Raw genomic sequence first — 26,833 nt, 5'->3', positions numbered from 1 at the left:
AATGCGGACTGAGAGAGCATTCAAAAGTTATTAAGATCTTGTTAAATTGTTAAAATCAGATATCCAGTTAACATAAGATGTGTAAGTTTGGAAAAAAATTAACTACCGAAGAGATTTTAACGACGCTACTGTCACAAATTAAATAAATTTAATTACACTTTAAATCTAGTACTTAATACTGTATTACTGGTTATCAAGAAAAAATAAAAATTGTACCTTATTGTGTATATTTGGTGGTATTTTTTAAGAGTTTAAATAATCAACAGCTACCACCTCTTTACTGTGATTTGTGCGCCTGGTTAACTCGATTTGATTAAAAAGAGAAATATGAGAGAGGACCGCAATCGATTTTTTTTCGTATAGGCACGAGATTTGGCTCTCGTCAGTATTATTTCCTGTAATCGATACTAGGATCGATGTTTCTTCCTTGAAATCGGATCTCGCAAGTACACTAGGGCTATCTCGATTAAATTTTTACCATGTTTAACGACCGAGACCATTAACAATTATTTTAAACACAAATAAAAATATATCCAAACGGTTTTTTTTCCATAATAGGAAGGAATAAATAAATAGGACGAGGAGAAGTGACGACGCATGTGGGTTACGAGTGATGTACGTCGCCCTCCTAGAAAACCAAGCGTCATCATCACATTGGCAGTAATATTTGCAACTCTATTACCGCAAAATGTGTTAAGGCCCGATTTCCTGTCCTATTTATTTTTCGCTGACCAGAGAAAGGAAGATGCCGACCTTGTATTCACAGCCCCTCCTTCGCTTTTATTTTTTCAAAAATATTATAAAAATAAACCAAATTTACACAACGAGCGATATGTAGATGGAATTATTTTTTCTCTTGGAACTATCAGTTGAAACATAGCAACGTAAGCAAGTGGAGAAATTTCTAATTAAATGAATTTAAAATGATCGAAAATTCAAGTTCTAGGTCGATATTGACCGTAATTCGTACACAACTCAGATCATTTATATTGCGCGTGTAATTAAACCGTTCTCTCACATCTTCATTATACTATATAATTACTACACACTTCCACGTAGTGAAAGGGTATGTAGGAAAGGGAAATCATATGGTAGATCAGACGACAGCCAAAATTGTTCGATGTGTAATAATGTGTAATAAGAATAAAAAGGAAGACACATACCACTTTATTGTAGAATAAATGTATTTGTTATGTATGTATTTTCCGTTCCTTTTTTCCCAACCAACTTTTCTCTCCGACCACTCTCCCCTTGGAACCCTCGACGAGAAAAAAAGAGCCGACGCAATACAGGTGCGATTTATTTTATCACTCTTTATTATTTTCTTTTGTTTAAACTTACTTTATTTTATTCGGTTTTGTTCATTTTCGGTTTTTAAATTTAATTTCATCGTTATACAGAAATTTTTTTTAAACACTTATTTTATAAATCGATTTATTTATTAGATCTAGTTAAATTTAAGTTTCACCCCCTGGCGTCTCTTTAATAATCTATCAATCTCCTGGGATAAAGCTGGCACAGGTGCCCTTCATAAAAGGTTACTCGATGCGTTCCAAATAGTAATTTGTCATGCCTTCGCTCCTTTTAGGGAGCGTGTAGACATGCCGCCGGATTTTAGAACGTTTCTCGGGCGTAGTAGCTAGTTTCTTGGGTCCCCTGTTCCGCTTTTTACTAAGTTAGATTATCTTATTAGTATTGTTTGTAGGTCGATGGAGGAATATCGAGTACTCCACCGACTAACCAGAATGAGGGCAATGTACATAGGTGAATGTATTTATTTGTACACTTGTATTATAGATGTTAATTTTAGGCTAGATTATATTTTGCATGCGCTGGAGGCTAACATGACCTAGCTGTCGAAAGGCCCTGGAGCTTTACCCCGTTGGATGGGAAGCGACGCTCATCTGAGCATCTGACTCAAGGGAGATAACCAGTCGCATTATGAGGTGGTAAACTCCCCTGAGGTATAGACCCCAGGAACAGCACGTCGAGGAGAGACAACCCTTTGGGGTGAAAATCCAAATAATCTATTAATTTTCCAACTAAACATCCACCTTGTTCCTTAATACTTTTTTTGTAACGTAACAGTGTCACTCTTTTTGAACCCCCCACAACTGTATGCCAAAGATCCAGATCGGTTTAATGGTCTAGTTATAAACGAGGATTTTGTTCTGGATTGACACGAGTTTCTTCCAAAAAACCAATATTGTTGATTCCTGTTTTTTAGTGTAATATGTTAGCATCTAGCGTCATAACTAGATTCATCGCTGTGCTTGTGTCGATGCCATTTTTCTTTTTTTATTGATCGTCCTTCCTGTGATTTTTCTATTTTGTAATATTTCTGTACCGACTCATTTGATTTTACTATTTTTTCCTGTCAATCCGATTGATCGTATTTAACTTCACAGACTGCATTGTCATTCACGAATTGTGCTATATTGATGTAAAGCAGAAATAGTATAGGGCCAAGGACGTTCCCTGGGGACACCGGCTCTAAAAGTTTGGCTTATTCTCTTAAGACGAAGTCTCTCTGAGAGGAGGAAAGAAGTTATTTCTACTGAATTGGGAGTAGTTTTTTAATGTTATATCAATCAATTATTCGTACGTAAGGTCTTGGTTGAAATGATTAATTGAAAGAAATAATTTGGTCAATCAGACCACTAAATATAATAGGGTTATATCAAGCTTTCATGCCAGATTTTATCGCAAGGTTGAGAAAGTTCAGAAACACCGCATATTTCTCTTTTAAGGCTTTTTCTATTTCATCAGAATTCTGTCTTTAACCAATAGAAAATTAAACAAACGGTGTTCTCTACAACAAGTATGTTTTTCAGCAGCATTTATTTTCAAGTTCAAATTGCCAACTGGACGAGTTATATTTCGATGTGGAATCGCGAAACGAAGCCCCCAGTCGAGAGCGAGGAGGAGGGCCTTGGATCAAAGGATGCCCACTTCCTCTGCAGCTGGGCTGCCGAACGAGCACTTGTACACCACGGAATCACAAGGGTTCCCGGGGGCAAAAAAAACACAAGGTGCCCAGGCAGCCCCGTACGGTTTTAAATGTCACTCTTCCGGATGTTGTTCCTCTCGGTGCGTCCTCTTAAACACTCGACTACAACGAGAACGTCTGCGGTCGCGTTTCTGACTGTTTGAGGAATTATTTTGAAAGCAAATGCTCCAAAAACGAAATTTTCCAATATAATATAACCAGCCATATGAAAAGTAAAGCCTGGTATAATTTGAATAGGCGAAACCGGCTCTAAAAACAATGGATATTGTGCGACCTAAGAAATATTTACGCAATAGATTAAATCCTTTTGTGGTTGATATTTCTTTTTTCTAGTATATGATCAGCATTAAAGCTTTGAATTCGAATTTGAATCGTGTTAACTCAAAAGATGTCTTGAGACCATCATGAGGTCTGATAGTGATGAACGTCCAGTTTTGTCGTTTCCAATCATGCCGTCTGCCTATCTTCGCTCGTGTGCTCCACGCCAGGTGTTCCGACATAAAGAATTCTATTGGCCATGTCTGTTTGGCCTTCCCAGATACTGCATGTCCCGCCTAATTCTTCTGTTGGACACTCAACCTCGCTGTTTTGGTTCTATTACATGGCGTTCGGTTCGTCTTTATACAAACCCAGCGTTTTGACAGACCAAAATGAAGGATTTGCAGGCGAAGATGGTGGGGGACAGAACCAAATCAGGGAAAATTCAGAGACAAGGACTGTGAAAAAAGTAAAGTTTTATCAGAATGTACAAAACGCCATGTCACAGAATCGAAACAGGAAGGCTTTCGAGGCAACGACATCCAAAACGCTGGAATGGTAGGAGGATGGACAGAACGCCGTATGAGAGTCAAAACAGCAAGGTTTGAGAGTCAAGGGACAGTGAAAAAGATGGATTTGTAGTAGGATGAAGAGATCGCCATGCGACAACTAAATCAGGAAGAATTCGTAGGTAAGGACAGTCTAAACGCCGAAGTCGCACCAGGATGAACGGAACGCCATGTGATAGAACCAACACACCAAAAATTGGCAGAACGCAATGATTCAATACGATCAAACTAAGGACAAATTGACAAGAATATGCGGGACCATGATTATCCGGGATGCGAAACGGACATGGCCGACAGTATTCTTCATGAAAACGAAAACACGTTAGATGCCGTTTGGATACAAGTGCAGGTCATTCTAAACGGTTGGAAAATCGATAATCACAAAATGGAAAAAATGCTGCATTTACCGATATGCGGGCTACCCTTCCAAGGGAGAAGGATGTGTCACCTAAAATTGGCCTTGTTTTTGGAAAAGGCCGCTGAATTTAAATCGTAGATGATGTCAAAAGTCGGTAATCCAAAAGCTCCTTAAGTGGCGGACCATTTCTTTTGTCTCAATATCATTTCACGCCACACAACCCGTTGAATAAAGCAGAGGGTTTTTCCTCAAGAAGACTGCGTAACTTCCCGAAGCCTTGTAAAGAACTGCCAAAAGAAACTATGATTTTTTTTTCTAAAATGAAGACGCTAATTTATTTCTTCATTTATTTGAGTTTGTTTTTGAAAAGTTGACTTTTTCTTGTTTTGGCTTGATGTAAATGAAAATTGACGATTTGAATTGTGTAAGAGAATGGATGCGATTGGCCGGTCGCGGTTGAAATGGCACCGTGGGGTCGTATAAGTCCGTGGAAGAGTATAACAACGTCCTAAGCCGATAGGCCGTAGATAAAAGCACGACTTCCTGGGGCACCGTGTTCACATAATTGTTTCTCTGTTCTCCGGGGGGGGGAAGAATTCCTCGGCACATTCGGTTGAAAAATTCCCCTCTGGGAACTCGTGGTCGACGTAACCGGGATACTCGTAAGCGGAATCGCGAGCGCGCTGACACCGGCGATAACGAGCGCAATATCCTGTCACATTTTTTCTTTCGGACAGAATGTTTACTATTAAAGTTTATTAAAGCAATGAAAATTTTCAGGCAACAAACATTTCAGCATATTCTGAGTTCTGAGATTTCCTTATGATCTGAGGTATGATAAACCTATTGTACGATTGTTACCTATCATTCTGGTCTGCCTATCCTCGCTGATTTTTTTTTTCATCATTTCAACATATGTAGACTTTTCCTAACTTATTATTATTCAATTATATTATTATAATAAAATTATATTATTTTATGAATATATTCAATAAATATGATTTATAGTTATGAAATTCCTTCTTTATTAAATTCGTTCCTTATTTATATTTTCTCATCCCTCCTGCACTTTAAGGAACCTATCGATTTTCTTCTTGCTGACCACACGTCCGAACCTTATTTTTTTGAAACCATTATTTCCCTCCTAACCTTAACTATAAAATGAAACAAATTATAATAGTAATACATAAAAAAGCCTAAATGACGTATAATTTATTACATCGGGCTTGTATATTGGGCTATAGACCACAATGTACTCAACCCCTCCCCCCACGATAAAACATTAATTTTATGAAGAATTCCGATTTAGTACAAAATACAAGATTTTCTAGTCCGCTGATTTAAAATTTGATGCTTTGAGACGTCGCTCACCGTAGTTGAGAGGGAAAAATGGTAATTGTCATTCTGAACACGGTCGTTATTCTTAGAAGGTCCAGGCTTATTATTACATATTATTTTTCCCATGGCCATCTTTTTGTTACAACGAGTCGTCCATAATGTTCAAGAATGCTACTTTTCCAGGATGACCCTGAGTCAAGAGACAGACGACAACTCTTTCAGCTTCCAGCCAAAACTATTATTAAGTTATTAGCATAACATTGACTAAACCAGTACTTTCACTAGATTATATGAAATCAATATTTCTCTTTTTTAGAATAAATAATCATAAAGTGATAAACATTCGTAATTAGTGGTTATTCGTGTAGTAATTTAAATATAAATAGTACTGCGTCAGTTATACTAAGATAGACTGCCGTTGTGACAAACGGCTTTACAAGACGCCCTTTTTCAGTGTGATTTCAACTAAAAACTGCATGAAAAAAATGTGCTGATTTTCTAAGGGAGCAAAAACTAAAATGATAAACCAAGCAGTGTGTTTAAAATTAAGTCCTTACCTTTTGGCTTGGCAAAAGACGGCATGGTTTTAATTCCCATAACTGTTGGGTTGCCGCGCCGGTCGGAATGTCGAAACACTGACACAGATTAGAACGTGAAAATCACCGGCATGACTTTGGGGGCGGTTGTTGTGGCTGAGAGAGAAAATAACGTCGATTCGAGGTAAAGTCGGTTGTAAGGGGCTCAGTGTTCTGAGATGTACTAAGGTAGGAGGGCTTCGCCGGCCCCCACCATTCTACCTCCTCGCTTTATGAATGAACACACAACACCCTCCAACCATACTACGGTTCATTCACACACTCCCTCTGACCCAAATCTAAACGTCTTAAAACTTGGACGACTTGCAAGTCCTGGCCGGAAGGAGCGTAGAAACGAGGGGGAAACCGGTTCCGCGTCGGGCCGTATAAAAAAAACCAACGGGAAATGAGTGAAGTAAAATTTCCTTCAAATCGAGGACCAAACAAAAATAAATAAAACAATCCCTTGGTATTGTGTACAGAAGGTAGCAGTTTATCTGTCTGTCAGTGAAAAAAAAAAATATACATTAGGAGACTTTCTTTTTCAGGTCTAAGGAGTGATGAACTTGTAGTTTGGTTGTTTCCGACCATCTTACATATCCTCCTTATTTTGGTCTGCCAATATTTCGATTTTTCATCCAATGTTGGGCTTTCTTTTGTTCACTCTCAATCCTGCAATCCTTATCAAAGTTCTAAGACCAAACATAGCAACTAATTGTATTTCTATGCTCAAACCTACCACGGATGTCTGTCAGACAAAATATTACGAGTATTAAGATGATCGGAAACGACCGTGAAATAACAATTTCTAGTTGATTTAACCAGCGGTTGAACTGGGACAAATTTGGTCTGCGTAACCTCCTCGGATTTGGTCTGTCAGTGGTACTTCTTATGTTAGGTTTTCTGTTGGTCACTATTTACCGATCCTGCAATCCTTTTCAAAGTTCTAAGACCAAACATAGCAACTAATTGTATTTCTATTCTCGAACCTACCACGGATGTCTGTCAGACAAAATATTACGAGTATTAAGATGATCGAAACGACCGTGCAATAACAATTTCTAGTTGATTTAACCAGCGGTTGAACTGGGACAAATTTGGTCTGCGTAACCTCCTCGATTTGGTCTGTCAGTGGTACTTCTTATGTTAGGTTTTCTGTTGGTCACTATTTACCGATCCTGCAATCCTTTTCAAGGTTTCAATACCAAAGATTGCATTGCAATTTGCAGTCGAATCAGCCGATGGTCGGATTGGGAGGGACAAACTACAGACAAATTTGATCTGCCAAATTGGCCGATAATAGCGGAACAAACGTCCCGTTGAAGATGGCAAAAGATACCTGACAGACAAATCGGCGAAAACAATTTGGATTAGGAAAGATCAGAAATGACCAAAATTGAACACCATGTCCTCAAGAAGATATCAGGAGAAAATATGCTTTTTTGTTTCAAACGGTGAGAAAAAATTAACCGTTAAGGATTTGAAACTTGTATTAAAAAATATGAAAACATAAATTAAACAAAAAAGTTGCATTTGTTCCAACATTGAACATAAGAAACAAAACAAAATTATTAAAAAATGAATGACTACTTAGAGATCGTGAGGTGCGGTCTGGTGTGACGTAGGTTTAGAAAAAAAATTTCTTTATCGTGTCAATTTTTCAATCTCTTGATGATCTCAATAAAGATTAAAACGTTGGCACGATAAAGAAAATGTTTTTCTAAAACCTACATCACATCAGATCGCATTTCATGATCTCTATAGTCATTAATTAACGGTTAAATACTACACATTAAAAAATTAAATTAAATGTTCAAAATGTCCAACTTCTAGTCCTGATCGTTGAGAAATTAAGTACGTGGGCTTACAGAGCATTATACAGGACAAAGAAAATCTGACTTAAACTTGAGACAAGACCTTTGAAAAATTGTAACAGTACATATTTTAAGTAATTTTGTCGTTTGTTTGCTTAACGTTAAAAAAAATTAAAAATTAATATTGGGATTTCAATGATTTTGCCATTGGTGTTATCAGATTTACAATAAGTCTCTTGAACGGACGTTACTTCAAGAGGTTACCCTATACGCCAAATTGGTCAAAAAAGTCCCTATTGTCCAAAATCTGAATCACAATTGTATTCGAGATATTTCACTTTTCAGGTTACTTTAATCTTTCACTTTATTCGAACGTATCTCATAAAATGTTAATCCTACTGTAAATTTAATTACACCCATAAAAAGCGTATTGAAACCCTTATAAGAATTTTTTTGAATTTTTTTGAATTTTTTTTAAGTGTAACCTTAAGCAAACCAATACACAATAGAGCAGTAAAATATGTCTAAGGTAACCTAAAGAAGCGATGTCAGACTGGTATTGTACAAAAAAAGATGCACATTTTGAACATTCAATTTAATTCCCTAATTTCGTGGTCCGCTTGACCAATTAATATATTACAATTAAGGTTTTTATCTCAACTAAAAACCTTAATTAATTGTAATTTAATTTAATTTTTAGAAGCATTTTTTTTTGTTCAATTTTGTACCATAGAGTCTTTTTCGTTTAATTTGTATTACTTTCATTATTTTTTAATAGAGGTTTCTTTCAAAATACAAATGGTTTAATTTTTTTAAAAATTTTTGTAACAGAAAAATCAAATTTTTAGCAATTAAACGTAATTCTTATATTGGTGTTAAGCGACCTTTGAGAAATTAAGCCCATGTGCTAAGGCTCATTAGTAGGGGCACGTTTCTGTAAGCCTTATATCTTCCAGTATTTACAGAATCAAGAAAATATTACTTAAATTTTAGACAAGAACTCTGAAAACTCGTAAAAGTTTATCTTCTTAAGTGATTTTGTATTTTGTTTGCTTAATGTAACAGTAAAAAAAATAATGAATCTCAGAGTTTTAATGCTATTTCTATTGGTATAATCAAATTTACAGTGGGATTAAAATTTTACCAGATACTCTGAAATTAATGGAATTGAGTTGTGAAAGATTGAAGTAACCTGAAGAGTGAAATAACTTGTAAAATTCCATTTCTGTCATTGAATTTGTTATTTTGGCCTAATATGTAAGTTATATATGTAAGTTTTATATTTTTACATTCAAAATGGAAATGGAACGGCCACACCGAATTCAGCAGATTTGCTATAGTTTATCTAATCCCATAGATTTAGAGCGGGTGCAGTGTTTTTCCTTCAATGTTTCATCCCCTACAGCACTGATTTTTTTCGGCGCCAATCTAAAACCTCGACATTGAAATCTTTAATCTTTCACATGACTCTTCACCACCACTGCATCTCTTATCGATTGTTATATTTGCCAAATATAACATTTTTCCAACCGTGTTAATAAATTGACGATTCTAACTAAATGTTGGCTCAGAACAACCACTTTAATCGGTCACTAATCACCACACACTTTAGTAAATTTATTAAGGGTTAGCTGAAAATCCCGTGAATTTAGGGCGGGCGGAGTGTTGTTCTTGCTCTGTTTCTTTCCCCGTCTATTGGCAACACTGATTTATTTGGCCCAATCTAAACTCAACATCACTAACCTCCAAGCACTCCCGCTAACTTTTTAACAAAATCAGTAATGTTCGTTTGGCCTTCGACATCATTAGGCCATAAAGTGTTCATATATAATACAGAAAAAAAGATACAATTGGTACAAATTTAATAGGTACCGTTGAGGTAGATCCTGTTTAAAGGTTGCCAGCAGTACAATGGTAACAAAAAGGGTTGAGGGGAAAACTAGTAAATGGGGAACCTCACATTACTAAACATGGATAGAAGAAAAAAAAAGAATAATATCAGTTTCAACTTGTAAAAATATATTAAACCAACATGAAAAAACTAAGAATTTTCTTTATTAACTAGTAGGTACTAATTTTTGTTTTTATACACATACTCAAATAGCCAACACATTTTTTAGAAAATGTTTTGGGATTTACTTCACATATGATCTCATTAGAGAGAAATGGACCACGTAGGGCCTACATACAGAAAACAATTCAATATAACTGTTAATTTTGGTTGAGGCAACACGCTATTTATAGGACATCTAATATCATATTTAATTTGTCGATATAATTACCACCTCTATAAAAAAACAATCTCACCGTCCGGCAGAGATGAAGGGATGGCACAAACAAACTATAGTATTTGAGGAAGAGAGGCAGTTAATGTTCCAAGTTGTATTTTAAAAAAAACATTGCACGAACAATTTTTTTCTGTATGATTATTGTTTATTTTCTGCATTTTCATATCCACCCCTAGCATACCAAGGCATATTAAATTTGCGATTGTATACGGGATAGTATACATAAATATGTTTTAAGTAGAAGGGTGGTGTTACATTTGTTATGTAGAAAATAAATATATCTTAATAATAAATATATACCATGTTGATGTCGTTTTTCAGGACTAAATTTTTGATTTCATGGAATTGATCCACCTTAAAACATCTTTCACATAGGAGAAAGTAGAAGTTACTAATAATACGGGGGTTGTGCTCCCCAGGCACTGCATCCTTCTGGCTTATTGCACGTTACAGTAGAAGGGTGTAAGTATTTACGCCAGTATTAATCGAATTCCGGAGATTGAAGCACATGAACTTTGATTTACTACTAAGTGATAGTCAATTATAAGCAGACGATACACCAATAAGTCTCATATCAGATTGCGACTGTCCTTCTACAACCTTCCAAGATTTTCCTGAGTACCTACTGAGCAGAAATATCATCTGCCTCCTGTTTTTGTTTCTTTTACAAATATCTTGTTAAATCCCATTTCTTTTATTGAATTGTTTATTTTGTCCTTATAAGTTGTGAGTTTTAAATTTATAGCTGTATTTATTTATAAAACGGAAATAACCTGAATTTATAGGCCCCATTCAAATGGCAACGATCAATTGATAACAATCTTCCCAATTATGACTCCAAGAAGTCCCATTAATATAAGGTAACGAAATTTTTACGTTATAAGTTCTTATAGGGTTATTCTTGCTGTTGGATTTTCTTTTATAGATGTAGGGTGGTTTTATTACAAACAAAATTCTTTATTTAATAAAAAAAATCAAAAAATATTTTTTTTTAAATAAAGAATTTACGTAAAATATGTTGCATAAAATACAATATAAATAAAAATCGCCTTTAAATTTGTAAATGCGCATCATTCTATTTATTAGCCATTTTGATAATTATAATCAATGCGTCGTTAATCAGGTTTCTCACGGCAGATACCGTTCGTCGGTTATTGCAGTAAAACTAAATTGGCAGATTCCGTTGGCATTTTCAGCTATGATGTTATCTTAAACTCTTTTTTTTTGGGTCTAACTTCCGTCGTTCTCCCCTTGATAGAAGACAATTTCTAATGTTTTTATTTGCTTCAACATTAAATCCTGTAAATCCGTTTTCAGAATCCGAATATGTGCCCCTTAATGTTGGACGAGTTTGGTAAAATCAGATGAAAGGAGTTAATATTTGCATGAACTTTATCACCTGGAAGGGACGTCCATCGAGGCTGAGTTTCATCCACCCCAATTGAAATGATACAATAAACTCAATTTGGTTTTCACCTGGTTATCTTATCAATTAGAGATGATTGTAGTTGCAAATGTTGAGGAATCAAATAAACTTTTTTTTTAAAGATAAGACAATAGTGGAGGACTTCAAATAAGGGTAGGACGGCTAATAAGGCGTCTCGTCGAGCGTGTTTTTCTAGTCAAAACGTCTCGTTTTACCTAAGGTGGATGGCAAGGAGCGGAAGTGGTAGGCTGGGACCTTCCAGGGTATCCGATAATTCTGTTTTCATTCAGCGTTTTTTCTTCCCCTCTGAATAAGCGAGCGGGGGAGGGTCTGGGGGCTCGGAAAAGCCCTCTCTTTTTACCTTTTACCTAGGCGGCATCGGGGTGAGGACGACAACGTGAACCGTGATGTGTGCAGGAGGCGATGAACAATGCAAGGGGCTGTTGGGCAAATCAAGTGGCTCCGCTGGATGAGATTGTCGGTTGGGGGGTAAGAAGTAAGATAGTACTGGTAAGATGAGAGGAGGTAAGCCTCCTTCCGGTCCCCACCCCGTACCACTTCCGCCCAAACCACCTGGACCCACACAAGCCTTTCTTTCACTTACACAATACACTTAATATTTTTAAAATATTATAATTATCTTGACATTGTTCAAACCTAGAGGCCGGTTTATAAACAATCCGGTTTAGCCCTGGAAAACGGAAAACTATCAGAGACCGCTCATCAAATCTTCATTAAAAGATTGTTTCCTAAACTACAAAAAACTACAGAAAATTCGTTGACCTTTTGTCATGGCAATGCGTTTTTTATAACAATACAATAATGTTCAAAAAATTCTAGTTTTTTAGTAGGTTTTAATTGATTCATTCTCCACAAATTATATGTCCTGATCTACTATACTTTCTACTTCCATATCAAGTTTTCTAGAATGGATTTTTAAAAAAATAAATGTTGTTTTGTTTTCTACTATTTGCAATTTTAAAGTAACATATGTGTGGCCATTCTTCTGTTGGACAAGGTATGGGCTACCAGGCTGATGAGATAGTTTACTGTAGAACATGAAACATTTTTGGATTAGGTGCTTTTGGTGATATGACTGTAGAGGTAAGGAGCATAATCAGCATTGACCTGAGAACTGTGGACTGTGGAGACGTTGGATGTCGATTTACCAGTTCCTCACTGTGCTATGCTGAACGATCAAATCGATTGCAGAATGTATGTTTCTGTGTTTACAGCTTGGATTGCCATTTGTAGAGGTGTCTATTTAGGTCTGGCTAAGCGTTATTCTATGTGGAACTCAAGGTAAAACAGTCAGATTTGGCGATAGAAACATTGATTTGGTTCAGAATATAAGTATGGCATTGACGTACTTATCTTACTGTATTTATTTTCATTTTCCATTTCCCACACCAGTCTGTTAAACGAGATCTTTCGAAGCATTTGTACGTTCGGCAGGAGAAGGCTCAAAGTGATAGGTCCTACCGCTCACCGACGTCTCAAAAAACATAGGTTCGACGATGACCCAATTCGTAGGCTATGCGAGGAAGAAGAAACTACCACCCATAATGGAAATATACGCTAGTATATCAAGAAGACCCAGGGAAAATACAGCAATGACAATAAATGACATTATACTTCTTAAGAGAAGCATCGAGTCGAATGAACTGAACTAAGAAATTAGGAAAAGTTGAAACACTCAAAATGATGCAATTCTCGGGGAATAGAAAACCATTCCTAGTGTTCCGTCATCATCATCAACCCGAAAGAAACGAAAAGTATATAGTAAAGTATACTTGGAACATCCTTGTGCCACCTCAAGGAAGGTAGTACCCATTTTTGCGCTTGACCCAGGATGATACAAATACTGGACTGTGGATTAGTGAGAAAAGCTAACTGATGATCTGAGAGAAAGTTAAAGAAGTTTAAATTGTGTAACATTTTTGAAAATAAAAAACACAAAAGAGTTGAAAAAATGTTAAAGAAAAAGATTTAAAAAGAAAAAGAAGTAGAAAAAGATTGTATTTTAGTGTGCATAGATATAGAACCCATGTTAACTTTAATACCTATAAAAGATGCAATACAGTGCCTAAATGATAAATGGGATAATTTAAAACGTCATACAACCTTACAAAACCAAATGTTTTTTGAGATACTGGAAAAATGTACAACTTCACGCTTTGTATTTAATGAGGTAGAACAAACAAAAATCTGGCTTGCCTATGGGCTGCAGTTTATCCTGTGGTAGCTCGTATACACATAAATGATTTAACAGAAAAAACTACTAAACACCACAAAAGCTAGAGTACAATTCCTCAAGAAATATGTAGATGATACAATTATTATTGTACATAAAGAAGATACAGAAACACTATTAAATGACTGTAACAAATTACATAAAAATATCAAATCCACATTAGAAAAAGAAAACAACAAAAAGTTACCATTTTTGGATTTATTGGTGTTCCAAAATGCAGATGATCTATATAAAAAAAACCTATCAGTTCTGAAGAAGTATTAAAGTATTTCTCCATGCACCCTATAACCCGAAAGTTTAATATTATTTAAATATAGTAAGAAAAACCCGAGGTACCGGACACAATCTGTTTTTGGGAAGGTAGTATAACAGAGGAATATTGTATGAGGGGGTTTTGCTTCCAAGAGTGAACGACGACACATTGGTGGTTTTTGCTTTCATTAAGCTTTATACGGCAGTGTTTGCTCTATTCGGCTATATGCAAGACATGTGTCTGGAGCTCCTCCGAAGCAATTGTCGGATCGGGATCAGAGGATAGCTCTGCTGCGTCGTCGACTAAGGGTGCAAGGATGGTAGAGGGTCAAGTTAGGATATCTGCGGTGTAGAGAAGGTAAAGGATCGGTCCATATACGCTTCCCTGTTGTACTCCCGCTCCCTTTGATATTAAAAATCGAACCAGCTTGTGAAAAAGTGTGGTTTTATTTATTAAGTCGGTCAACGGACTTCATCGGCATCTTTTTCTGAAATAATTATACATATGAAAGAATATATGATAAAAGAAAATCGGCATCCTGAAAATACATGCATGAACGATATTTTTTGAATATTGTTAAGTTTATTAAATGTGGGTAAGACTAGTGGTTATTAGTTTGTTTGACTGGTTTTCCATAGTAGTCTCCACCTCTTTCTGTCCTGTATTTTTTAAACAGACGAGCCTAGGGAAATCTCAAAAACTAAAACGACAATGTATTTTTTATCTGTTTATATTACTTTCTTAATATCTCATTATATTTCAGGTTTTATAGAAAAACATTATTATTAAATTGTAATGAAGTTTGTTTATATAGTCCAAATCATTAATACAAAATTGAATGTACTATTCTTTGGACCGAAGAAAGTCGACATCCTGAGAAAAGATGGCACAGCCTGAACATCGTTATTAACTGTGGGATATCCAGTGGATCCGCGGGGCTCCCGGTTGTTTTGAGAATTGAGAAGACATTTCCACGATGCTTAAATATAAAAGATCCCTTAGACACACATACACAGATCCGTATATATTACAGAAGCGTGGCGCTTAAATAAAATTATCACGAACGAGCGCCCGGCACGGAATCCGCAATGATCCCGAGTCTCGGCATTAATGAATCACCACCACCTATCCGAAACTTTATTGTCCGATTTCTCGGTAACAGCAAGAACCCGATAGGACGGCAAATTGGAATTCTCCCGTGCCAAAAGTGAACAAGAGCCTCTGGTAAACAAGTACTAGTGGTAGTATTTTCAAATTTTCTTTCTTTGCACTCGTTCCTTTAAAAAGAGAACAAAAGACGTAACTTCTTAAACCCCTCGAAACTCATACTACTCAACCTGTAGTTTTCATTATATACTTTTCATGACAAGAATGAATCCGAGGAGAAAATTTTATGTTGCGCAATTTCACGAAAAAAGCTTCGTAACGATCAACGAGCGTCGCGAGTGATGCCGCAGAATCTCTTTCGCCTTTTCTCAACGGATGTAGCTGTAATTTGAAATTGCGGATCCGTCAGACCGTATCTACACCGAAATTCAATTGGGCTGAAGTAGAAAAAAATGCTGGAAACACGATTATCCCCGTTTCATTTTACCATAGAGCCCGCCCCAAAAATTTCAAAATTGAGAAAAAAATGAAAAAACCCCGATCCTACCGCAATTAAAAACTCTTTTATATTCGGATCGTCTTAACAATAAAAACTCTATGTGGAAACGTGCGTGACCATCAGTGGGACGTAGTGGAAAAATAAAAGAAGGTTTCAAGATGTGTAGGAATTGGAGTGGGATTTAATGGGAACGGATGCTGCTGTTAATGTCTGTCGAGTTAAGTAGGATTAGTAGGGAGGAGGACGGTGTTGTAGCCCCTATGTCGACAATTAACGTTAAACTAGTAAAGATCAGGGTTATAGGGCAGGCCGAGTGTGTAGACACTGGTTAATCAGACCTCTGACCCCTATGAAACGTTGATTGTATGAAGCCTCTGACCCTCCGACGCCTCCACGAGGTCAATCATAACCGGAGGTGCTACCAAATCCAGGATCAACCCTTAAAACAGACGGATTTTGAGGATTCAATCACAAATTAAATCTACAAATAATTTTATCATGCTTTTTCATTAAATAAGAGTTCAGTTGGGTAAGATACCAGGTTCCACACGTACAATTTTTGCAGCGTCACCGACGAAAAATTACGCGCCTTGCGTTGTCATGGTGGATAACGATTTTATGTTCACTGATGCAGACAGTTAGCCTAGTTGAGAACAGCTTTTTGTCACATGAAGCCGGTCATAGGAAAGGAAATTCACAATGATAATGGCTGCACACGGACTTTTCCTTTGAGTAAATCATAAATTATTGGTAACGGAAACGCAGAACTTTAAATTTGGACGTAGAACCTTAAATTTATCTTATCCACACCACCCAAGTATCAAGTCGGCTCAAGTTCCAAAATTTCATTTTTGGTTTAATTTTAGATGGCTTTATGTGCACAGTTGGTAGCGAGGTCAGCGAAGCGTCAACCTTCTAGGAGGACTGGTAGAGTGGGTACGAATGGGATGGTCACGCATGAGGAAGTTGGGATGGAGAGACGATTTTGAATTTGAGCTATCTGGATTTCTGGTAGATCAGTAACTTAAGGGATACGGACGTCTACATGGAGAGTATGTCTGCTAACAAAGAAAGAAGCATCGAAAAACGAGAAGTTCGATTTTTACCCGTCCCGCGGTTCGAGTCCGTATGTCCATTTAGGAACTATAGGAACTTTTGTTGTGAACAGTATGGTGTTGAACGTCTTTGTCTATGTACGGTCTCAAGCGACGCGATCCGCCACAGAAAGTGGAATTTGATTTGATTGACAGAAGGATTTTTATTTTTCATATAAAAAAACAATGATTCTATAGTAAGAAGGTAGTCTTGGATGGATAGAACTGCTAAGACGGGATTAAGGTTTACAGAGTTAGTTGAGGGAAGTCTGACGTGCCTATGCAGAAAAGTAACGGACCTTGGATGCTTCCTTGAGGAACCCCAGAAAAGATAGAATACATCGGAGAGGTCAAAATTTGGTAGGTAGAGATAGTAGTGTACGGGAAAAGAAAGATGTGAATTTCAGCAGTAGACCTTGGTGCCAGACGCGATCAAATATCATGGAGTATGCGTAGTTAAGGGTAGTCTTAAAAATGGGGTAAAAGTAGCGGACTTAGGATGCTCCTTGAGGCACACCAGAGAGGATAGAATAATCGGAGAGATTGAGATTCAGTAGGTAGAGAAAGTGTACTAGAAAGGAAGAATTTGAGAGTCAGTAGTAGACCTTGGTGACAGACTCGATCAAATATCAGGGAGTGTTATTAGTGTTGAGGGAATTCTGCCGGGTACGTGCTGAAATGTAGCGGGCCTACGATGCTCCCTTGATGAACTCCAAAGACGATAAACTAGATAATTGAGGCTAACGTTCGGTAGGCAACATGGAAGAAAGGATCAGGTAGGTAGGTTTTTAATATGAGGTAGTATGTAAAATAAATCAAGGATTTAACTTTCAGCAGTAGATCATTTACCATTGTAACAATGATTATTTGAGATCTCTTTAAAAATTGCTTGGCATGGACAAAATACGGATTTTTTTCCTTAGCCCTAGTATAATTCTTCAATACGTCTTGACAGAATTCTGGATGCGAGTGGCATTATTTTCAGCAGAGAAGGCTCCCCAGGGCGAGTTTATTGAGCAACCTGGGCTCTTTATTTTTTCTATACCGCTGTTCAATATTTAGGTAAGACGAGAAAATATGGGAAAATTTTGTTTTCACCGGTGCCGTAAATAAAATCATCGTTTTAAGCATTTAAATCGATCAAAGGAGAGAGGATCAAAATAAACTCATCAATAGTGAATGTCGTAGGACAAAAGGGAGGAAGCGGGCCCTTGAAGATCTATTAGCCATGCCCGAGGGCGTCATCACGCCCTCCCCCATTCAAGAAAAAGCCATTGTACAGCCTGATTTGAAATACCCTCCTTTGGACAGAAAAATAAATAGTTTCGATAGTCGCTGAAGGGGAACCCGTTGAGACCGGAAATAAAAACGACCGCTAGGAGTTAACAAACAACTTTTCTCATTTTTTCTGCCGGCTCCCACCCTCACTTTATATTTCTCTCGCTTTTGAAAACCAGTACATTAACTACATTAAATTACGACCGTGAAAAAAGTTTTATTGGTACTTAGGGTGTCTCGCAAACATCGAACGACAGACTCTGTTCAAGCTAAACTAAACTTGCCAATATCTTGGTTTCGTTTTTGCAATGGCAAGTCGCGGTCGAACGGTTCGTGAGGTCTATCTAAGGAGGTCCCCCATAACGATCACGCATTGGTCAAACTTCGAGTTCAGTAATTATCTTTTCTACAAGATTCAAACTAAACCGTCCGGCCGCCCTACAGCCGAATTGTTATTTTAACCCGAGCTATAAATAATGGACGACGGCACGAAGGAAAACAATGTCACCCTTATATAGTAAGATAGAAGAACCTCCTCCCACAATGAAAGCTGTTATGGAATAATAAATGACACCTTTGTATTTGTACACCGCCGCTTGAAAACCCGAGGACTTCTTTCTAACCGATTCAAGCGAAAAGGCCAGACTCGACGTAGCCAGCGATTATCAGATCTGATAAATAATTACACAACTGTAAGCGAGAAAACTAACCTTAGTCCACATACGTCCATTATCACAGTTTTCTTCTACGCGTAATTCTTAAAGTTACCAGTAATAGCTCATTATGATCCACTAGATCCATCAGTCATCTCCTTCCTATTTCTCTCGATGGTTGTGGAAAAACTCTGTTACTTTTTTTCCCTACAAAGTTTACCATAGAAGTAATAATCTGCAAGAGTAATTCTGAACTATGTGTTGGGTGTGGCAGGAGTTCGATCTTGTTGAGATCTAACTTTTCCTCATCCAATAGGAACACAGTAGGGTCAGCCATTATACTGTTTGAATGTAGGGTTTCGAACTTAAGACAAAGCTGTGACAACTTCCACCACGTTCTTCTCTTCCAACAGTTCGCAGCAGAGGTCAGAGTCCATGGGAAACAAACTGCTAATACATTACTCCTTCATAGTTCTCAAAAACGCACTGCATGGAATTTTTTTCGCACGCCAGAAATATCAACGAGTATCAGAGTCAATAAAACTTCTTTCCATCACAGTGACCATTTTTTGTGAAAAGTATATCAAACAGGCATTTTGAAAGAATTTCGATTCATGCGGCACAGCTTTTTCTCATTTCTCGTAAGTTTGATTCTCTTCGCTTCATGTTAATGGTAGAGGATGGCTAGATTTGATTCTTCGCTTGCTGTAAAATCTCATCAACATCCATTGATGATCAACCTTACAAGTATATACACTGTTATACTTCTTAAAACAATGCCGCATGGTGCATAGGACAAGGACGCCTTTCCATCGGATTCAATAGTTACATGTACTGCTTCAGCGACTGTAAATTTTTTAGTACAGCATGTTTTCATAAATGAGAATTTCGTAATCATTTCATCTTTCTTTTGTCATTATGTTGTTTCTCTTTACAAAGCTGTGCTGTAACGTTGATTAATTGTGTTTGGGGTTGTAGATGAGAAATGGAGTTTCTTCTTGAGATTCAATTTACACACTACTAGTCTGACCCCATATTTATGCTTCCATTTAAAAGGCTAAAACCACCGCGAAAGATGACACGAGGGACCATAATTGGGCTCTAAAATAAATAAAGAGTACCCTGAGTGGCAGGCGCGTGCTAAAAACTTCGCCATAAGAACACACGAATGAAATGTAAATAATGCAAATCGCGAGGAAAGCTACTATTAAGAGAAAGGCATGTTTGACGCCAGATTATATATAATTAAGATAATGGAGCTAACCGAAAGTAAAATGAATGGAAAAAAGATGGAAAAGTTGTTATCACGTCGTATCAATTTTCTCAAGCTGAACCGGCATTGGGTCATTTATTGGGTCCGTCTTCAATCACGGTTTGTTGCATGACTCCAACGCGTTACGGCAATGCGCGATCTTCAGTGAGTGGTTATTAGGGCAGGACTTACAGTTGGTTATAAGTTTTTCTGTTACTTTGATATGTAGTCGATTTATTTACGTTGGTCGAACAAGTCGAAAAAACACAATAATAATACGATGTCACCCCATACAATTTGGGATGACACTTTCAGACATATTCCAAAAGGTGAATTGGGCACATATTAGAATGCTGAATAGAGGAAGTCGGATTTGGGAAGATGTTCAATTTGAACAAAGGTCAGGAGTGTTCCAGATTCGAAACGTATTGTTTTCAATAGTGCTAATATTTTGAATTAAATTTTTTATTAACTTAGACACCACGAGGGTGAGTTGAGTGATTATATTACGTAATTGTCTAAAGGTGGAAGCTAAAGGTTCGAATAATCAAATAATTCTATTCGTTTTAGGTTAAATTTTTCCGTTTCCCTTGTTCATACATTTTGTAAATATATTTTATGTTTTCAGTTAATTTTGTTTCAGCGAGTCTACTTTTATTTGTTTTATTGTGCTGTTTCTCTTATCTCTTTCCTTTAGTTCATCGGTATATGTCCAATCACCGGGTGGGTATTGGAAGTGTTGTACCCTTATTTGTTGTTGTTTATATTGAATGATCGACGTCACATCGAACAAACGAAAGCCTCATCTACTCTTTTTTTGCACGGAGTCACAACTCTCAGCCCTTCTTTTTTTTAAAAACTTTTTGTGCATTGTGCGACTTCCTCCTGAGTGATTCCTTTTATCTGTAAAAACTTGAAGGTACCTCATAGGTAAGCCGAAATATAATAGGGCACTCGAGGTCGAGAAGGCTTCTAGCTATGAGCAAGACAATAATAATGTTTTATGATAATGAATGTCAAACCCTTTAGAACTCAGGATCGAATCCATTCTTCTATTCGATGGGTTCCAAATAAATAAACATCCAGACACGAAAGGGACAGCATGGGTCCAAATCGACAAAGGACACGGGGAAAAACGGTAAAACGCTATTAACAAGAGGATTCACACAAAAACAAGAATGTTGATGGTTATCAAGAGGCTCGTAAAAGCTTGCCAACAATAAATGAATTATTTCTGACAATAAAAGTTGTCACGTAGGTTTTGAAACTAAAAGAACACTTGTAACTAGCACGGCCGGGTGTCTGCCAACAGTTATCCAGTTTACCTCATAGCTTACAGCCAAACCTTGGAAAGTGCGCTATTCGTTATAAAATTGAGAACTTTCCTTGGTGCCTCTTCCTGGATCTCCTTGGGTATGAGAAATGTCCTACCTTAGTGGCTGTATCGTAAAAGGGCTAACGCCGATATGTGCCGATGTCTCTGCTTCCTCATGACAGAGCCGGCATGCTTCCTTCACGGCATTGCCCATCTCATTAAGGTGATAGTTAAGAGGGCAGTGCTGGTGTACAGACCTATAATTCTTTTCATATCCTACCTGCTGATAGAGAGGAGTTCTTTCGCCTACCTTTTTGTGATGTTTATAAATGTTTATGCTTATCTTTTTCGATGCATTTTTCCAGTTCCAACTTAAGCACACATTCCGGGGTACTTAGTTGTGGTTCTGAACCCATGGTGAGAGGGTTGCCCCTTTTATGGTTAGTTGTTCAGCCTGTTCATTTCTTCTATGCCTTCATGTCCGGGAACCCACTTTAAAATAATCTTGCTTTGCTTATCCAGTCATTAAGTTTAGGCACTCCAGACAAGCTTGGAGTTGAAAGAATACGCATTTAGTGCTTTACGTTTATGGCTGCCTGGCTGTCTGAGAGTTAGGGCTTAGGACTCGTTGTACTGTACGGACGTCAGCTTGGACAATCGTTCGGGGTTAATCCAAGGGGCTTGGATAGGGCGTAATTCGGCTCTTTTACCCCTTTGCCTATTCCCTGTTCCATCTTCGATCCATCTGAGTATAATATTAGGGGCCTTTCTTGAAACTTGGGGCTATTTGTAATTGATTGTAAAATAAACAATAACTTCATACACAACAATGTGTTGAGGCAATAATTAATGTTATTAGGTAAATAAAAACCTTACTTTAATAGGAGTTTACCTTTATTATACTTTTCTGCACATTTGTTGATTTTTATTGCACATGTTGAAGGCTTTTGTATGAAAATCCGGTCTCTTCTTATGACGCAAGGTTTCAGGTTAGGTAAAAGTAAGGTGTGCTCATGACGTACCGTGTTTAAGGTTATATGAAAGTAAGGTTTACTGATAGGTAAAGGTAAGATTTACTGATGATGTATAGGTAAGGTTATGCTGTTAGTTTAACGTTATGTAAAAGTAAGGATTAGTTATGACGTAAGGTTTAAGGTTAGGTAAAAGTAAGGGTTCGTTATGACGTACGGTTTAAAGTTACGTAAAACTAAGGATTAGTTATGACAAAGGTTTACGATTAGATAAAACTAAGGTTTACTTTTAACGTATGGTTTAAGGTTATATTAAAATAACGTTTGATATTAGATAAAACTAAGGTTTACCTATGGCGTATGGTTCAATGTTATGTAAAAGTAAGGTTTACTTATGATGTGTAGTGATTCCTTCCCCACCCCATTTGCTGTATATAAACATAAAACAGCAAAATCTCACTGGCACTCCCAACACGACACGCAAGAATGGCACAATTACGCAGAAAACAAACACTTTGAGTGAGTAGAAATACTTTGATTGAATATAATCTTTGCATTGTATAAATTCACTTTTTTCCACATCCCATATGTATTTGTTAAATTTAAACAATGTTTGTAAATCCCAGGCCCTGAGGATGATCACAATAAAGATCGAAACGTTGGCACGATAAAGAAAATGTTTTTCTGAAACCTGCATCACACCAGACCGCATCTCACGATTTTCGAATAATCATTTACTTATGATGTTTTAACGAAGAAAAGAGCAACACGTTAATAATTTGTTTGTCTAGTAAACTAGCAAATATGTGTTTTGGGGTTATCACTAGCAATTTGAAAAGGGTTTTGGACATTTAGCAGATGAAAATGTCGAAAGAAGGTCGTTCAAGCATATACGTATCGTTGCTTGAATATCCTGGATAATAATAAAAGGCAAAAGAAATGTATTTTTTAGCGCGAATGTTAAGACCATACTTTATAGTTTGAGCAGTTAAAGGCCGAGGAGATAGTCATTACGGAAAATATTCTGGCGTTCCCTTGGAAACTGTATTCACTGTCTTGGGAACTGCAATTATTTTTTGTCATCAGAGAGAGTTCTCTGCTCGCCCAAGCTAATTCAGATAGAATTATTTGGGGAGATAAGGTTGAAATGACCAGTCGGTTTTAGGACATCAGGGCTTTATGAAGGATTTCGTGAAGCCGGGCGGAGCGGCGGGTCACTCGTGTCGCCTTTTATTGAGTTTTATTAATTGAACGAACAGGAACTGAGTATTTAGGGAGGGTTTCGAAGGGGTAAATAAACTAAAAGCGGGTTATATTAAAAGGGAGAGAATGACGTGACCCTGGAATTAAGAGAGTTCATGCGCTGCCTGTTGAAACTGAATCTCTAAATGACCATAATTGGCGAATTTGACACATGGTGGTAATCCGACTGGCTGTGAGCTCCGTTCCAGCTCTTCAATGGGCTAGAAGTCTAATCCGACCAGAGCTGATTTATTCGCATTCATACGCACGTAGTTAAAAGTTTTGCGGCTCAACCGCAACACATACGTTTAATTCTATACTTGTTTCTCTTTCATAATCAGTCTTATATTTTAATCTATTAGCTGCACGGAAAATAAATTAAACGCAGATTTGACCTTAGCAACACATAACGTGACAGAACTAACAGTCAAAAAGTACTAACATTTGGTCCAAACTATTCGAGAATCAAAACCACAGTTTGTAACAAGTTTCATGACTGTTTTTAGCTCGAAATGTTTGTCCGAACAAAAGAGCTGGAAACATGTACCGAATGAAACCTAGATCCATTCCAGATCATTCGAAACATGTCGCTGTTCTACAACATTATTTTTGCATCAGTTGGGTGCATGGGATGACAAGAGTGTATTATGCGATAACTAATTGTCTGTAATTTTATACAGTACATTTTGAGTATAAGTTTAAAACGTATATATTTTGTAATTGTATTTTTGTAACTTTGCAAATGTAATTGTTCCTTTGTATTTGAGATGAGCACGAGTCTAGGCTATACGGCTCTATTATGTAGTTTTGATATTCAAGGGGGCTTTAAGCCCCAGAATAAAGTTTATTTTCTTCTTCTTCTTAAAATTCGTTCTGGTAAAGGAAAGATCCTCAATTCCTTCCAAGTTTCAAGGTAGACCGTCGAAAAGCGAAGAGGTCCTGCCCTATCACACCTTCTCCACCTACTTTACCTTTCCCCAACTTTATTTTTTAGAGATAAATTATCGATACATTTTCCAAGAATTCATCATTCGGCAAAGTGCGGATGTAATTCTTTAGGTCATGGTTGGAAAAGCCTATAGATGAGTTGTTGATTAACATGAGAAGTTGATTAGAGGTTATTTTGACGAAGATATTTTTTATTTTCTTTTGGTCGTCCATTTAATGTAACACCTTCACTGACGCAGCCATAAACAGTAGAATTAGGAACCTAAACAACATAATAAATGTTTGCAGGTTGGTGCATTTTTCGACGTGCTTTCAGTCGTTCCTTCTTCAACCGTTCATCCATCATAGGAAAAACAGTGCACCACCTGCTTAAATGGACTCTGGTGTAATTTAAATTTTCTAACTGAAACAAATTTCTTGGCAAGCAGTGATAAACACTTTGTTGTAAATTCAAAATGTATTCCACTCGGAAGAAAATTACAATGGTGAAACAATATTACAGATTTGGTCTGCCTATCCTTGCCGGGTTGGTAACACACGCTTTGCCATATCGTCATATTCAGTGTACCTATGTGATTTTTGTGATAGGCACACCAAAACGACCAACACAATAAGTTAAATAAAATTACAAGACCACCTGGAATAAATTTAATTTCTACGTTTTTCAGCAGCCCCAGTCATTTCTCTGTCTGAGTCTCTCTTTAAAACGGACGATTTGATATGCACTACAACTTTGGGCATTACTAAATAAAAGTGACTTGATAGTCCTTTTAAGCATGGGGCATTGTTTGTAGACGGAAAACGCAAAACACTGTTTGTCGGCGGCCAATAAACTTCTGCTGTACTAGCATAGGTCTAGGGTGATGTACATGTGAACCTCTCCCGGATTCCCACATGCAGGACTAATATCGCCAGACTGGAGGTTGTAATCATTTAATAAAACTTCACCAGGTGGAGATAAGTATTGCTAAAGATAAAAACACTACTATTGTATTTAATAATTATTCAGAAATCGTGAGATGCCGTCTGGTGTACCGCCAGACCGCATCTCACGATTTCTGAATAATTATCGATTAACGGTCACTAATCACCACACATTGTACTTAATGTATGTATACATCAGGAAGTCATCCCACATGTCCAATTGGGCTAAAAGGTATCGTCCAAAATCTGATTCTAAATAATTGTATTAGAGATATTTCACTTTTCAAGTTAATTCAGCCTTTAACAACTTAATTCCATAAAAATTCAACGTATGTCATAAAATTTTGATCCTATTGAAAATGTGATTACACCAATAGAAAGAGCATTAAAAATCCTATAAGATTCATTTTTTTATGTTGTAACATTAAGCAATAAAATACAAAATCACATAGAAGATAAACTTACACGAGTTTTCAAAGTTCTAAAATTGAAGTAAGATTTTCTTGATTCTGTAAATACTGACAGATATGGTTCATACAGGAAAGCTGCCCTCATCAACATTAAATATGTACTAACTTCCAAAGGAGAATTAACAGCAATGTAAAATTAACGTTTAATTGACAAAAATTTGATTTTTCGGTTACAAACATTATATTTATAATGATTAAGATATAAAAAAGACTCTTTGGTACAAAATGTAACAAAATAGCAAATATAAAGCTTTTCAAAATGAAAATAGACGTTCAAAATGTCCACCTTGTCAGGCTTGCAGATTTGAAGAATTCAAGAAGGTGGGCATTTTGAAAATGAATGAACATCAGTGAGTCTTATAATGTTTTGAATGGTCTTTCCAATGATATTGTATAATTTACAGTAGGATTAAGATTGTATGAGAAACGAGGGAATTTATGGAATAAAGTTTTGAAAGGTAGAACTAACCTGAAAAGTGAAATATCTCAAATAAAATTGAGAATGGGGACCTTTTAGTCTAATTTGACATGTAGGATAAATTCCTGAAATATTGACTTGTATTCATGAGGCACTTTGTGCATCATCGGTGGTCTTTTTCTCCTGGGCTTTGACGCGTTGGCTGGAAATTGTGGAATTTCCAAGTTTTCCCTAATTTCGGTCTTCGGGTCAATGACGTTTCTTTAAGAAGGGTCTGTTTCAACGAATAGACTTAACGGACGAAATTCTGGCGGCGAAGGAAAGATCCCGCGTTGAAGACAGTGGGAAAAGTCGATTAGCGAGGGTGGGAGGGGTTGCGTGGTGGTTTTTAACGCGTTCAACAGGTCGAGAAGCGTCGCTGGCCCCTAAAATTGTTAAGTACAAATAAGTATAAAAGGCTGTCTGAGTAGGGGGAGGGAGACAGGTGTGTCCATGGTAGAACGGAAGTCGAAGCGAACC

At 37.0% G+C, this 26,833-nt stretch overlaps 1 protein-coding gene and 1 long non-coding RNA gene across 3 annotated transcripts in view; one reads left to right on the top strand and one right to left on the bottom strand.

The window, feature by feature from the left end:
• The window catches only part of LOC106668935 (protein C-ets-1), a 231,794-nt gene that overhangs the window by 76,953 nt on the left and 128,008 nt on the right, over positions 1-26,833 (bottom strand). The window contains exon 1 of one of the 2 annotated variants that reach the window (XM_014398138.2): positions 6,091-6,296. The exons of the other annotated variant lie outside the window; for it this stretch is intronic. Within the exon in view, the coding sequence (XP_014253624.1) occupies positions 6,091-6,130 (40 nt within the window). The 5' untranslated portion in view covers positions 6,131-6,296. Of the gene's footprint in view, positions 1-6,090; positions 6,297-26,833 lie in introns of those variants that run through there. 2 annotated transcript variants of the gene reach the window in all.
• LOC112126416 overlaps positions 1-26,833 on the top strand; it is a 114,339-nt gene that overhangs the window by 41,435 nt on the left and 46,071 nt on the right. The window lies entirely within an intron of this gene.

This window comes from Cimex lectularius, unplaced genomic scaffold, assembly GCF_000648675.2.
Source record: "Cimex lectularius strain Harlan isolate CLEC.00 unplaced genomic scaffold, Clec_2.1 scaffold29, whole genome shotgun sequence".
NCBI lineage: Eukaryota > Metazoa > Arthropoda > Insecta > Hemiptera > Cimicidae > Cimex > Cimex lectularius.
The sequence above is the reverse complement of the archived record's forward strand: the minus strand, read 5'-3'. Positions and strand labels throughout refer to the sequence as shown.